Source organism: Ictidomys tridecemlineatus, chromosome 10 (assembly GCF_052094955.1).
Source record: "Ictidomys tridecemlineatus isolate mIctTri1 chromosome 10, mIctTri1.hap1, whole genome shotgun sequence".
In the NCBI taxonomy this organism is placed as follows: Eukaryota; Metazoa; Chordata; class Mammalia; order Rodentia; family Sciuridae; genus Ictidomys; species Ictidomys tridecemlineatus.
Window position 1 is genome coordinate 13,163,956 of NC_135486.1, and position 16,830 is coordinate 13,180,785.

The 16,830-nt window shown below is 32.5% G+C and overlaps 1 protein-coding gene and 1 long non-coding RNA gene across 2 annotated transcripts in view; one reads left to right on the plus strand and one right to left on the minus strand.

Moving 5' to 3' along the window:
• Nucleotides 1-13,284, minus strand: part of LOC144367132 (uncharacterized) — a 202,199-nt gene extending 188,915 nt beyond the window's left edge. The window contains exon 1 of the long non-coding RNA XR_013426416.1: nucleotides 11,483-13,284. This is a non-coding gene — a long non-coding RNA (uncharacterized LOC144367132). The remainder of the gene's footprint in view (nucleotides 1-11,482) is intronic.
• Xpr1 (xenotropic and polytropic retrovirus receptor 1) overlaps nucleotides 1-16,830 on the plus strand; it is a 172,492-nt gene that overhangs the window by 149,551 nt on the left and 6,111 nt on the right. Inside the window, exons 12-14 of the mRNA XM_078022430.1 lie at nucleotides 5,911-6,077; nucleotides 9,272-9,411; nucleotides 14,496-14,717. Of these exons, the coding sequence (XP_077878556.1) occupies nucleotides 5,911-6,077; nucleotides 9,272-9,411; nucleotides 14,496-14,717 (529 nt within the window). The remainder of the gene's footprint in view (nucleotides 1-5,910; nucleotides 6,078-9,271; nucleotides 9,412-14,495; nucleotides 14,718-16,830) is intronic.

The following is a 16,830-nucleotide window of genomic DNA, read 5'->3' on the forward strand; positions in this document are numbered from 1 at the left end:
GTTTTCAGGAATACAGTGGTTATACCAACTTGCAGTCCCACCAACAATGTAGAAGTTTATCTTTTCCTTCACATCCTCATCAGAAATGGTCAAATTCTTGATGGTTACCATTCTGATTGAAGTGATATAAAATCTCAGTGTAGTTTTTATTTGAATCTCATGGATTGCTAAGAATGTCAAGCATTTTTTTATATTTTTTTGGTGATCTGTATTTCTTCTTTTGAGAAATATCTAAACAGGTCTTTTGATTGGGTTATTTGGGAAAAAGAGAGAGAGAGAGAGAGAGAGAGAGAGAGTGTGTGTGTGTGTGTGTGTGTGTGTGTGTGTGTGAAGTTTTTTGAAGTCTTTATTCTGGATATTAATCCCTGTAGGAAAAGTATTGGCAAAGGTTTTCTCTCACTCTAGGCTCTCTATTCATGCTCTTGTTTCCTTTGCTGTAAAGAAACTTTAATTTTTGCTATCCTACTTATTAATTCTTGGTTTTATTTCTTGAACTTTAGCTGTTTCTTTTAGTTTTAATTATATAATTAAAACATGGATAGACATATATGACTATAAACTTCAAATAATTTAGAAAGAGAGACCCTTTAATCTTATCCTTCATCTAGGATGACCACTTTTTATTTTTTCCTATAGACATAATTTTCCATACAATGTGAAATAATAATATGTATATAGTTTGGGGGGTTTGTGTATGGGTTTTGATTTTTCAGGTTTCTTGGAGGGGCAGGATGAAGTGGGTTGGTGCTAAGGATGGAATTCAAGGCTTCACTCATGCTAAGCATGTGCCCTATCATTGAATTATATACCCTCAGCCCATGTGCTTGTCTTTTAAATTCAATTTTTCTACACTATCTTAAATTTTTTTTTCAATGCTAGAGATCAAACCTAGCCTTTTGCATGCTAAACAAGCACTTGACCTCTGAGCCATTCCCCCAGTACTCTTAGAAATGTTTTTAATGTTCATAGTCTTGTGAAACTGTTTTTTCATATTCAAGTCAAGATGAACATGGAGAAACAACACCATCTAGTACAAAACACTTCTTGCATGAAGATTCCTATTTCTGGTTCTCCCTTTTTATACTTAGTCCTAATCAGTTCCATTTTTGTGTCAATCATTTTAAGAGTATAAATTTTCTATAATCACAAAATTGGGGTCTGGATTCAAACCCAGGTCTTCTCTAATTTCAAATTCAGTTATCTTCCCACTTACTGACACTCTTAAACTGTAAAATGGGAATAATAATGCCCTCAGGCTAAAAATGGTAATCACCAAGGGAGTAATTACATGTGATCTCCCCTTTTAAATAAAACACAGTAAAGATCAGGAGAATATTTACTGAGTTCTTAGCTTACAACTTATTGTATGTTTGGAGCCCAATAAGCGCATTGTAGACGGAAAGTATTGCAAAGTGAAAAATGCATTTAATACACCTAACCTTCTAAACATCATTGCTTAGAAACACAATATAATATAGTGTTAATTGTTTACAATCACAGTCTCATGGTTTACCATATCTGTGTTCACTGCTGCTGCCTGTCATCAGTAGCCTAAGAAAAGATCAAAATCCAAAGAATGATTTCTTCTGAATGCATATGGCTTTCACGCTCTTATAATGTCAGAAACTGGAAGTCAAACCATCATAAGTTGGGAACTATTGTGTATTAATTCATTTTTCAGAAAACATCACTAATTATAATTCAGCAAGTTTTTTGTTTGTTTAGGTTATAAGAATAGATTGAGGATTTGCCAGATATTAAAGCTCAATCATAGGCTGGGGTTTTGAAAGTTATGTCTACTCTCTCATTTTTGTGTTTAATTTCAGATTAAATACTAATAAGCTTACCACAGCAGAAAGATATAAGGTGAAAAGAAAACTATTTACTTTCTCTCTTGACAGGGTGTTGCTTTTTTTCATTTTTCAAAATTTCTTTCCTGAAACATGATTTAGAATGATTTCTGTATGTAATTATTCTGGTTTCTCTATTACCACTTTTCCTGACTCATTATTTCACTTTTATCATTCCTACAATGACTGTGGGTACACAGCTCTAAGAAATTTATTTTTGTTTGTTTTTGATTCAGCAGATGTTATTACCATAAATATGTTCAGTATGAATTATGCTTCTAATGTGGCAGGTGTGTAATAGATATAAGCTTAGGGTAGAATAGCAATGACTTGATTTTCTGTGATTCTGAACATCACTAAAGTGGACTACTGGGGTTAGCCAAGAGAGAATAAGATGTAATTGCTTGCCTAAAGTGATAATATCTTTTCAGTATATCCTCTGAATACCAATGAAGGCAGATGATTTCAGGGAGAGGCAGTCTTCATTTGGGAAATGGGGAAGATCAAATGAGGGCAATAATTAAAATGAGACTAAAATGTAGACCAAGTATATGCTAATCGTTGAGGAAGTCCATAAGATAAATATTGCTTCCTGTGAAATATTCTATAAGAATATATGTTTATTTAAAAGTCATTCCTCGTGTGTGTTTCATTAAAGTTTCACAGAAATAATATGGGCTTGAATAAGAGAAATACCTGACCCATTGTGCCATTTTAAGAATTATACTGTAAGGATAGGATTAAAAATCTAGGAATACTGAAAAATTAGTACGTTGCTTTTAGTTTCATTATCTATTGTTTTTATTTCACTTTTTCTACAATCTCATTTTACTTGATAAATTAAACTCAGTTATTTCTTCAGTAATTAGTGAAGAAGGAAAGAATCGGTTTTCACTAGTAGGACTTGATAGTACATATGCTCATTTGAGAAATAGTCATTTTGTAATTTTCTACCTAATGTATCTATTACTCTATTCTCATGTCCTCACTTGTACTAGCAAACAAAATGGTATCATTGTGTTGGAAAAGTTAGTAAAGTAATATTTGTAGAATAAGTGGCACATGCTAAAAATTCAACTTAAAAGTTGCTGGTATAATTTATAGTTAAGTTGCTTGTCTTCATCTCTTCGTGTTCATCTTGTGGAAACATGAGAAGAATGACTTTTATTAAGTTGCTAAATTTACTTTATTCTTTGCAAACCTTTGTATATGAATTATAGCATTCTTTTTTAAAACAACCATGATAGGAGTGATTGAATGATTCTACTCAGCAAGACCGTATTTCTGTATAGAATGAAATAAACATGTCAGAATACATCCAACTCTATTTAGTTATAAATAATTTGACATTTTAAATTAATAATTCATACATACAATGTCGTATAGATATTCAATTCAACATTTGTGTGGGTGCGCGAGCGTTTGCATGCATGTGGTAGTAGGAACCGAACACAGGGGCACTCTACCATTGAACTATATTTTAGTTGTTTTTATTTTTATTTTATTTTTTGGTTCCAGGGATTGAACTCGGCCCCCACCCCCCACCCTCTTTTTTTTTTTTTTTTTTTTTTCACTTTGCGACAGGGTCTGGCTAAGTTGCTTAGGGCCTCACTGAGTTGCTGAGACTGGCTTTGAATTTGGAATCCTCCTACCTCATCCTCCAGAGCTATAAGGATTACATGTATACAGCAACATGCTGGTTTTGTTTTTTGAGACAGGATCTCATTGAGACTGGCCTTGAACCTGTGACCCTCTTGCGCCACCCTGCTGAATTGCTGGTATTACAGCCATGCATCACTGCACCAGACTCCCAGTATGCTTTTGATAAAGAAAAGTTTTTATGGAAATAATTAAACCTGAAAATATGTTTATCCAAGCTGGGGTGTTCATAAGAATCACTTGTGAACCACTTTTTGAATAGCAGATACTTTTCCCTACCACTAACTTTCTAAGAGAAGAAGCTCAACAGTGATGTATACTAGTATATCTTTAACAAACCAGCTCTTAGTTGGGAGTGGTGATAGGGAGCACTGATTTGTAGTGTTTGCTGATTTCCATGGTATAAATATTTCCACTGTAGCCAGTTTTAGGTTACTAAAATAATAACATTGAATATAGAGTTAGGAAAAGATATACAAGAACACAGCACTGTATTTCCATCATACAAATAGAATAAATATATATAACCTCAAAAAATAGATAATAGTGAAATTTGGTACTATTAGGAAGTGATGAACTATATTTTATTACTTTTATTTTTAATATAGCTGATAATAAATCACTGTGACTTGATTTTTAATTTTGTATTTAACAACAAGCATCCAAAATTTCTTTTTATTCAGCAAATCCATTCTTATGAGCTGATACAAACTGACTTTGACATAACATTAGAGCTCTGAGGTATCTATTTTTTAAAAACAACTAAGTAATACAGATGTAAGTAACTGACCAACCAGTTATTTTTACAAAATACAGATCTTTCCCCCTTTCCTAAGACCCAAGAAGGCTTTCCACAGTCAGACCCAAAATTCCTTTTCATTTCAAATCATACCAGTTCTCTCACATCCTCGGTATGTCACCTTCACTTGATGTTGATTACTTGTAGCCTTTTAAACATTTGTGCTTTCCTGTCCCATGCCTTCTCTTTATCTTCCTTCATTCTTGAATGATCTTACCTCATCTGTCTTTTATAATACTGTGTATTGTTCTACTAGAAATAACTCAAAGGCTACTTCCTCTCATTTCCTACTGTTGGAAATATTACTGTTCTTCGTGATGTTCTCACAGAACTTTGTGTGTGCTTCATTTTGAGCTCAAATTTATCATCAATAACAAATGTCTATTTCACATACTAGATTACAAATTTACAATAATTACCTTTGAAATCATACTGTACATAATATTATTAGCCTTAAAATGATTAATAAATGCTTATCTAGGTAAATAGGAAAGATTATGGATAATGCATGATATAGACTTTGTTTTCTCTACCTTTGAGAAACTGATCAAAATTGAAACTTTTTTTAAAATTTAGATGTTTTACATCTTTTTTTTTCTGGTAATTCAGAACCAAATTAGTATTTTTATACCTGTATCCTGCATCTAAAGAACACTTAGAGCATCATAATGACTCTAGAACTTACCAAAGAAATATTTTAGAGAATATGTGAAACACTTAAAGCCAAAAAAAAATTAAATTGTATAACTACATTTGAAAAATATTTTTATTCTGATTTAGTGTGTTTGATAGTTCTCAGCATAAAGCCAAAGTTATTTTATCATGTTTCCGGGATAAAGCCAAATTAGGCCTTTGTATCAATAATACCCATAAAATAAAAATATCATGTTTTGCTTTGTGATTTGCCTTTCATATGTCCTTAAAATTTGCTTTCTGACATTTATTCTAGGATTATTTGATTGTTTCCACATTAAGTGTTGACAAGATGTAAGTGTACAAAGGAAATGTTCTAAAGCAAAAACAACCCAACACTTGCTTAAAGCAAATGCAGCACATTCTTTGTTTCTAATTTTTTTTTCATCTTTTACCCTAAGCTGCCACCTGATGGTAAAAATTAAAATGACATTTTTAAAACCTCTTTTGCAGTTATTTGGATTTTTATGTATTCAGTATAGAGCCTCCTAAACTCCAAATTCACATTGTACAAATTCTGTATGTTCATTGATTATTATTTTTTTAGAGAGAGAGAGAGAATTTTTTAATATTTATTTTTTAGTTTTCTGTGGACACAACATCTTTTATTTTTATGTGGTAATGAGGATTGAACCCAGCGCCCCACGCATGCCAGGCGAGCGTGCTACCACTTGAGCCACATCCCCAGCCCCATTGATTATTTTATGATTACTTTGGACCACAGGGGAACAAATGGTATTATTTAACCTTTGTTAAACAGTGATACTACTAAGGAGATTCATTTAAAGTTTTACTTCTTTATGGGGCACTATAAAAATTATCAGCTGTTTAATTATAGTTTTATTTAGTTAAGAATTTTGTTTAACTTTAGTAATTCTCTTTTTCTCCTCTTCCCCTTTCCTTCTTCAGAACGAGGTCACTCAGATACCATGGTATTCTTTTACCTGTGGATTGTCTTTTATATCATTAGTTCCTGTTATACCCTCATCTGGGATCTAAAGATGGACTGGGGTCTCTTTGACAGGAATGCGGGAGAAAACACTTTCCTCCGAGAAGAGATTGTATACCCTCAAAAAGTATGTACAAAGTGTTTGTATTCATTTAAAAATTTTAAAAAATAAATAATCATTAGTTAAGTCCTATCAAAATTATAGACCCAGTCCCTAATTATTCTAAACTAATACAGTAGAAGAATAATTACCTAAATTTTTCAGTCAGCAAAATTGTATCAAATGCTTACTATATGAGAGGCACTATAAAAAATAAAAATAAAATAAAATTTTGGTTCTCCAGGAGGCCATAGCTATATCTAAGCAGATAAATAAATAGATCGCAGCACAGTAAGATAAAGACTAGAAGAATAAATTATTTACTACAGTTTGTGATTTGTTTTTGAAGATAGAATTCCCTCTGCCTGAAGTACCCTTTCTCTTCTTTATTTGCTTTATAAATTCCTGTTCCTCCTTTTTAAGTCAGTTTAAGTGTTACTGTCTCTAAAAAGCCTTTATTTTTCCTAACATATTTAGCCATTTATACTAGTCCTTTTTGACCTATATAAACTTCTATTATAGCAATTATCACACTGTATTATAATTATCTATTTAGGTATCTCTATTTCTCACTGCCAAGCATAGTTCCTGGTCTGTGGTACACTTAGTGTTTATGCAATGAATGAATGTTTACATCCCTGAAGGAGCAGTGTTATGGACACTCAAAGGAAAGGGAAGGCCTAACTCTACACTCAAAGGAAAGGGAGGGCCTAACTCTCCTTTCATTTATTTAAACCTACATACAAATAAGGACAAAAGAGGCTGAATTCAAAAGTCAAAAGACCAAAAGTATCTTTACTCAGATGTTCTAGTAACCTTGAAAGAGATTAAACAATGAATTGGGAATCCTGACACATGAATTCTGGTCCCAGCTCTCTGACTAACCAATTGTGTCTCATTGGGCATCCAGATTACAAAAGATTCTAAAAGGTAAGAGTGTTAGATTAAATTATTTCTTTAGGTATTTCCAGTTCTGAAATTCCTCTATGATAAGAAAGTATAGATTGGGCCACAAATATTTTTTACTATACCAAAATGTCTTCAATCACTCAAAATTATATTTTTAAAAGTATGTGAATGTGTCAATTGGTAAGTAGGGAGGGCTGTTTCAAGCCTGAAGATTAAAACATAAATGATAGGAAAGTAAAGATAAATGATGTATATATAAGTTAACATCAGATAAGCAAATGAAGGGGATGGACGTGGGCATTCATTGATGTTGGTCTTTTTTTTTTAAACCTAAAACTATAGCAATAATCCCAATGTAAAAATTTACATATGCTCAAGACCTCAGACGTATTTTTATAAATCTCATTTGAAAAAAAATCAGTAATCAGAGAATAGGCATGAGTTCAGATAAAACTGACCCTTTATGCACACAAAATGTTGTATTTTACTACTGCTTATATTATTCTTGCCTTAGAGCTATATTTGTTTTTCACTATAATGATTGCTTAGATGAACTATTTATATCTTTAAATAAATGTTAATTTTTTCAAATAATTATGACATTGGTTTCTATGTAATAAAATTAATGAATAGGGCTGATGTTGTGGCTCAGTGGTAGAGTGCTCGCCTAGCAGGCATGAGGCACTGGGTTCAATCCTTAGCACCACATAAAAATAAAATAAAGATTTTGTGTTCACCTAAAACTAAAAAATAAATATTTTTTTAAAAAGTGAATAGAATCTTTTTAGTTTCTTTGTTATTATATATTTTCATGGTGCTAGGAAATAAAAGAATATGTTTTCCTGTATTTTAGTTTGTAAATTTATAAGAAAAATGTTCTGTTAAATCACCATATCCCTCTCAGTTTTAAAAAGGAAAATATTGAGGTAAAAATCCATCCAGCTTGAAAAGTGAAGAAACTATTTGTGAAGTTCAATGAACCTTCATTAAAAATTAATTAGTTCCTAGAAATTAGCAGTGCATACTGAGCACCCAGGTCCAGGAACCATTTTTGTTATCTCCATATTCAAACTTAAGTTTTGTGTCTCTTTATCCCAAGTTTTGTGTTTTCTCCCAAAACTCACATTTTTGGTAACATAAGCTCACAGTGCACTCAGCTATAGATAGCATATCAGTTGACTCTTAAAGGTTCATGAAATTGTAGTTATTTGCTTAAGTCTAGAAGGAATGTAGTGAATGTGGATTTGTCCAAAAATTGCATTATCACTATAGAGAGAAGATGGGGAAGGATACAGAGATATGAGAATGTGTTAAAATCCTCATAAAATCTAAATAACCAGCATTAAATGGATATTGTATAAAATTGATTAATCAAGATGAAACCATATATACACATTACTTAGAAATATACAGGGTAATTAGTAGAGTAACTACAAATTTTGAAAACATCTCTAGAAAATGGAAAAGGAAGGTAGCAAGGTTAATTGTTTTGGTTATTTTTGGTTAATAGCCTAACAATGACTAGTATTACTTTGTTAAAATTAAATTAATATTACATCTTAATAAATAGCAATTCTAGTTCCCAAAATATCACAACCTTTAAATAAATGTATTAAAGAGGTAATTTTTATTAATAATGAGCAAATCCCTGAAATATATGTTGGCATTTTGTATATTTAAGACATTTGTATAGCTAGAACTAGAATCCTAAATCATGCTGAGTACCTGGAAGTATTAGTAGAGTACTATGTTCTCCATGTAAAAAAATAGATCATTTTAAAAACTCATCCAAACTAATTAGAACAAATAAAAAATTTATCCTAGTTTAATTTCATTTTTGCTGTTAGAGCAAAAAACAAGGCAAAACTTTCTTCAGATACAAGGTAAGGCAATTTGAAAACACAAATGCAAAAAGCACAGTTAGTAAATCTGCTAATGATCCTTAATATTATCTGTTAAGACATTATCATGTAGCTGCTAGAATGTAACCTCAATTGATCAAGTTTCTCATCTAGCTTGTCTTTCTGGAGCCTAGAAGAGAGTTTGTATATAATATGGGAATGAAATATATTTATTAAATGATTATTGAAACTCATTAATATTTTGTTTTGAATATCACATCATTTAAGAAGAAAACTAATTGATGAGTTTTTCCTAAAATATAATATATACTTATGCAAAATTAAATAGAATATAACTTTTTCCTCTTGAACCTATGCCTATTGGTAGAACATGCATGAGTCTTTTGGTAGGTATGCTTCTTTGTGAGAAAGATAATGGAAAACATACTCAATTTGCTTATTATTCCTTAGGCCTACTACTACTGTGCCATCATAGAGGATGTGATACTACGCTTTGCTTGGACTATCCAAATCTCAATTACCTCTACAACTTTGTTGCCTCATGCTGGGGACATCATTGCTACTGTCTTTGCTCCTCTCGAGGTTTTCCGGTAAGCAAACCATTGAAAAGTTTATCAAAGATTCTTTCTACCAAAAAGATGCCCAGTACTTACAAATTAGAATTTAATATAACTTATTCTTGAGAAGTTTAAATTTCCAACTTTTCTTAAACTTCTCATCAGCCCCAGAGTTGGAAAATCCTATCTAAAAGACTTAGAGGTTAATTCTTTTTTCTTTTTTTTTCTTTTCTTTTTTTCTTTTTTGGTACTGGGGATAGAACTCAAGGCACTTGACCACTGAGTCACATCCCCAGCCTTGTTTTGTATTTTATTTAGAGACAGGATCTCACAGAGTTGCTTAGGACCTCACTTTTTGCTGAGGCTGGCTTTGAACTCGCGATCCTCCTGCCTCAGCCTCCTGAGCCTCTGGGATTACAGGCATGCACCACCACACCTAGCAGAGATTAATTCTTATAGTTAAAATAATTATTGATGGTGATTTAAAGTTTTTTTAATTCATTTGAGAGTGATAAATTAAAATTGGGTGTTAAAAAGAAATTTAAATATTTTGGGACTATATTTTGCAATTTGGTAGTCTCTGTTATTCAGACAAACTTTCTCACTTGAAAGTGGCAAAAATGCTGGATAAAAGATTCAATATGGGGGCTGTGGTTGTGGTTTAGTGGTAGAGCGCTTGCCTAGCATGTGTAAGGCACTAGGTTTGATCCTCAGCATCACGTAAAATAAATAAATAAAATAAAGGTATTGTGTCCATCTACAACCAAAAAAAAATTTAAAAAAAAAGGTTTAATAAGTCTTCCAAAAGTATCAGTGATCTACCAAAATAGCACAAAATCTAAGTGAAAATAGGAACCCCAAGATAAACAGAACACTAAAGCTACTTTTGAACTACTAAAAATTTACTAGATCTGATGGCTTTGGGATTCAGAGTGATTGCCAACTTAAATTTATATATACCTAATAACATATCTTGAAAATAATTAAAATAAAAGTTGAAAATATATAAAGCAGAAGTTGACATTGCTAAAAAGTATAGGTAGATGAATTTTAATGGAAGATTTTAATGTATTTCCTTTAATATAGATTAATAAGTAGTTAACATGATTTACATATATAGAACATTGCATCCATAAACTACTACACAAACATTTTTCTAAATGCATAGAGGACACTTACCAAAATTAAGCACATATTGCGCAATAAAAGAAGTCACAACAGATTTCAGATGATTCAAATCACAGAAAGGTAAAATTCCCAAATATTTAGAAATTTATAACCTGAGGATCAAAATTGAAATTGCAATGCAAATGTCAGAATATCTTGAATAGAATAAAATTAAAAATATAACAAAAGGAAAATGTCAACTGAAGTTAAAGCCAGGCTTAGAGGGTGTGTATATTGGAAAAATATATAGTGTAAGAAATTTTTAAAAAAATACTAAAACAGCAGGTCAAACCCAGAAGAAAATATGAAGAATAGAAATTGATGGGATAAAGAAAAAAAGGCCCAAATTATTTAAAAAATCCTAAAGACTTCTTTTTAAAGAGTAAGATGATATTAGAAGCAACTTTATGTCTTAAATTTAAAAATTTAAACAAAAATGGCCAAATTCCTAAAAAAGCATAATTCACCAAAACCAATAAAGAAGAAACAGACAAGCTGGTAAACTTGAATATATTAAAGAAATAAAATTCTTACTAAAGTACCTCCCACAATAAAAACTCCAGGCCCAGGGAATTCTTCCAAATATTTGAAGGTGAAATATTACTCTTTACTAAGAAGATGCTTCAGAGAAAAAGGACAAAAAAAGGTAACACTTTCCAGTTTGTTTTTGTGAAAAAGCATGACTTTATTACTTAAACCTATAAAAATATTCTAAGAAAATATACTAATCTGTCTCAACCACTGTATTGTCTTCACAGTATAATCTCAAAAGTTCTAATAAAATATTAGGTAATGAATCCAGCATATTAGGTTCATCTAGAAATATAATACTTAACATTCAAAAATTAATATAGTTTACTACTTTAACTGAATAAAGGGGTGGGAGGTGCAGAGAACCTCTCTCTATATAGAAAAGGCCATTGTTAAAAATCAGTACCTGGCCGGGACTGTGCGACTATCATCCCAGATACTTGGGAGGCTGAGGTAGGACTTGCACTTAGGAGTTCAAGGTGAGCCTGGGCAATACAATAAGGCTCTGTCTCAAAAAAGAAAAAAGAAAGAAAGAAAGAAATTTTAATCAATATTCAACACCTGTTCATGAAAAAAATTTTCCACATAAAACACTATGAAATATCCCTTGAGCTTAGGAATGAGGCAGATATTTACCATCACCATTTCTATTTAACATTTTACTCTAAGTATGGCTGGTATAGTGAGGAAAAAAGTTAATATAAGGATTAGAAAGAAAAAAGTAAAACTACTCACTGACATGATTACATATACAGAAAGTTCAAAAGAATTTACAAATAAATTATTAGATTTTTCCATACCCCTCAATACAAGGAATACATTTGAATAACATTAGAATATATCAATTACCTAGACATAAATCTAATGAAAAATTTATGTGTGTAAAAATTGATAATTTATATGGAATCATAAAGAATCAAGAATAGCCAAAACTATCCTGAAAAGAACAAGATTAAAAATTTATACTCTCAGATACAAACTGATCATGTAACTATAGTGAACAAAATAGTGTACTATGTTGATGAAAGGAAAGTCCACTGAAACAGAACAGGGAATTTAGACCCATGTATATATTGACATTATACCCATGTATATATTGACACTGCCTGATTTATGTCAAAGATAGCTACATAACATAGGAGAAAGACCTTTTTAAAAAAATGAGTCAACTAACACCTGTAATCCTAGGGAGTCAGGAGGCTGAGGCAGGAGGACCACAACTTCAAGGCTAAACTTGGCAACTTAGTGAGGCCCTAAGCAACATAACAAGACCCTGTCTTAAAATATAAAAAAGTTTAAAAAGGGCTTGGGAATGTAGCTCAGTGGTAAAGCACCCTGAGTTCAAACCCCAGTCCACCCCTTCAAAAAAATTAGTCAACTGGATATCCATATGGAAAAAAATGAATATTGAATTCTACTGTATACTGTGTACAAAATCAAGTTAGCATAGTAGGGTGCTCTAAAGGTAGCTTTCAGTGAGTTATATGGTAATTAATAAATTTCATATTTCTAGATATTAATTACATAAGATTTTCATTTGATGATAATTAAGCTTGCATACTTCTGATTTACTAACTTTTATATATGTATATTATATAAAATAAAAATGCTTATTTTAAAAAAAGCAGCCAGAAAGATAACCTTTAAAGGAGTGGCAGTAGACTAACAGCTGACTTCTCAACAGCAACAATGAAAGTCAGAAATCATTAAAATAAAATCTTCAGTGTGCGGAAAAGAAAATGAGAACTCTTCACCCAATGAGAATCTTTCACAAATGAAATGATACTAAGATATTCTCAGATAAGTGTATGACATTTCTGAGTCAGGGTGGGCATACACTGCCTGATAAAAATGTAATCAAAGCTGGAAACATAAAACTAAAAGCCTGTAAGTTAAAGAATAACTCTGGAATCAGTGTTCTTGTAGCTGTCAGTGTTCTCTCCAGACCATTTTTCCCCTTCCTTCCCTTCTTGACTCTCCCAAATATCTAGGTCTAGGGCCTGAATCTTACATCATGCCACCATCTCTTCCACCCACTTCTTTTTTTCATATGCTACTTTGTAAATTTAAAAAAATATATATCTTAATTTTTTTTTAAGTTTTTTTTAAATTCTTGGTAGTCTTTTTTAAGAAATCATTTGCTTGGTGGATATGTTCAAAGTATGTTATTTGCATGTATGAATATCCACAGTGAAACCCATAATTCTGTATAATTCAAATGCAACAATAAAAAAGAAAATTTTTAAAAAAAATGTAAAGAACTCATTTGCTTAATTTTCTGTCACCCATTTAAAACAAAAACAAAACACTTTAGAATCTTCTTACCCCCTCTAACTTTGCCCATCTATCTGTTCTTCTTTATGACAAAATTCTTCAAGAAATGTCTACACTTCCTGTCTCCACTCCCTCTCTCTCTCTCCATTTTTATCATCTGCTATTCAAGTATTTGTTCCCAATATTCAAACTATACCATTTTTATTAATAACTGTACTAATGATGATGATGATAGAGCAAACGCTATATGTAGTACCAGTTATGTCTCTGGCACTGTTCTAAGCTCTTTATAATTAATAAGTTATTGAATCCTCACAACAGTGTTATGAAGTAGCTTTCATTATCCCATTTTACCGATGACCCTGAAACATAGGCTAAGAAACTCATCCAAGATCATTATAGCTAGTAAGTGGCAGAACCATGATTTGAATCTAGACAGTCTCCCAGAGTTAAAGCTATTACACTTGTGACAAAAGCCAACTTAAATCAGGAAAGATTTATTTTGGCTCATGGTTCAGAGATTTCTGTCACCTGACTCCATGGTTTCCAGGCCAGAATGTGAGGCAGAACATGGGCAGGTGCATGTGATGGTGCAAAGCTGTTCACCTCCAGGCAGACGGAAGGCAGAGAAAGAGAAGGAAAGCAGCAGGGATCCCAGTATACTCTTAAGAGCAGGCCCACAATGAGGATATTTTTCTCCATGACTTGCTTACTTATATTCAGATTTTTTGCTAGATGCATACAACTCTCCTTCACCAGCCATATGTCACACTTTGTGCCCTTTTCCTGCTTTACTTTCCCCAGCTTTTCATCAGTTGATTTTTATATCTGTCTTCACCGTAAAATAAGAACAAAGGTTTTATCTATCTCATTCAATGCCTTTTCCTCCCTTGCAGTTGGCATTCAGTAAATATTTGTTGGATGAAGTGAAAGAATGAGTAGTCTAAAACTGCTTTCCTTTTGCATAGTCCACTCTTATTTTCCCACCTCTATGCTGCCTTTCTCCATTTCATTTAAATATTCTAGCTCTTAATTCCTTCTTTTGTTTTCATCAGTAAAAACTTGATATTCTGGGAGCTTTCCAGATAGTAGTAGTATATTCAACTTTTATAATTAGTGTGTTTGCTCTACCCCATTTTGCTAAGGCGGTTTGTGTGGAACTTTTTCCGCTTGGAAAATGAACATCTAAATAACTGTGGTGAATTTCGTGCTGTGCGAGACATCTCTGTGGCCCCCCTGAACGCAGATGATCAGACACTCCTAGAACAGATGATGGATCAGGATGATGGGGTACGAAACCGCCAGAAGAATCGGTCATGGAAGTACAACCAGAGCATCTCCTTGCGCCGGCCTCGCCTCGCTTCTCAGTATGTATAGCTGCTACTAGTGTAAGGCATTCCTCTGGTTTTTAGCATTAAGTAACATTAGACTAAGAAGCTATCAAATTAACAATGGTTAAATGCCTGAATGAAATTACAGGCATTTAACCATTGTTCACCTACAAAAAATAGTAATAGCAGTTTCATATGATCCAACTTACAGAATGTTTTAGCTCATATAAGGCCGGGCTGTGGTTCAGGGGTAGAGCACTTACTGAGTATGCATGAGGCACTGGATTCAATCCCATACCATTTAACAATAAACAAAATAAAGGTGTTGTGTACATCTACAATTAAAAAATATTTCTTAAAAAAGAGTAAATGTTATTAGTGCACTAATGGACATTACAAGGTACACTGGGGACAAAATTGTTGGGGAAGGATTTACTTGACTCTTCAGTAGTTTTGTATAAAATTTATACAGTTATAAACTGTAGGAATCGTGTCATCTTTGTAGCCTTGATTAAATTCCTTAATATTATCTCTCTTCTATAAATTGGGACTAATACAGCCTGTGCTCATACAGTGATTAAGAGGATTAAGTTCATTATCACATGGAACTTACTCCAGTTCCTTCACAGAAAGTCCCCAATAAATATAAGCAATGACTATTTTATCTTATTAAATACCTACAATATTTTTATCAGTCATTGACTTTGTATGTTCCCGAAATAATAAATGTAGGATATATGATGACTGCATTTGAAGTTTAGAGATAGTGGATAGCACAGTAGACTGAAATGAAGGAAGAGATTTAAGCATGAGCAGCAGTTTGGAGACGGATAAGGAGTGTTTGAATAGGCTAGAGACTCCATGAAGACTATCAAGGTAGAAACAAGGGGCAGAAAGGAAAACCATGTGACAGAACTATAATGAGAAAATTTTAGTTGACTAGATGAAATATCATCAAAGATCAAAAAGTAAAAGCTTGATCTCGTACATGGGGGAAAACCACATTTTTTTCATAGAAGAAAGGTAAGTAGCACAGCAGGCTGGAAGAAAATGCTGCATATAGAGTCTTGTTGAGCTCCTGGTTTTGAAAGTCTAATCCTTATTAGTTACCAGCAGAGGGCAATCTGAACATACACTATTTCTGTTTGAAAAACACAGAGACCCTTTGGCAATAAATAATATTCAATTTCAGGTGTTTAGTGGGAAAACGTTGAGAATTTAGGTTGCAACCAAGGAAAGACATTTAGATTGGAATAGGTTATGTGTGATGGAGAGAGAGAAGGAAATCTAAAATAAGATCTTAGTTCTGACTTTATGACTCATGCAACCTTTAGCACATCCTTAACCTTTTGAATGTAAATTTCCCCTTCTGTCAAGTAGGAATATTAACTGTTATTTCCCCAATTGCTACTTGACTTCATGGACTCTTAAGAAGTTCCAGAATACTTTAATGTTACCTAGTCCCATATTTCAGCCAGTTTAGAAATCCCTTCTGTATAAAATGAATAGATGATCATTTTATGCTGATTGAAAATCAACAGTGGCAATGAACTGTATAATAATCTGAGGGACCTGGTTTTATTGTTGGATAATTATAGCAGTGGATAGATTATATTGGGTTGAAATGTATGTCCTTATGATTAAACTATGACTTCATCAGTTTGATTCTCATTGGGCTCTCTCACATGAGTCTCCTCCCTCTTCTGCATCAGGCTTTGCCAACTATTTAAAGACAAACAGCTATCATGCCTTTCCTTAGGTCTTTGATTTATTTGTTTATGCTTTATTGATTTTTACATCTATTTTCTCACCTGATATGCATACTGAACATAAGGTAAAAGGGATATTAAGTGAAATAGTTATTTTTATTCCTTCTTTAGAGATATGGAAAGGGGCACTCAAAAGAATTTAATGTCATAAATCAAAGTCAGTGCTCAAACTCAGATGGTCCTATTCAAATTTCTTCTCTGTTAAACATGTCCTGCTATTGTTCTTATTACATTCCTCTTTTTCTAATAATGCCAGAAATTGAGCATATAACTTCAGGAATAGATCATCTTGTGCAATAGATGGTACCTGTTTAGGATATATATTAATGGTGGTGAGATTAGAAATGTACCTAACATTGTGAGTGTGTTTATAATGTAGT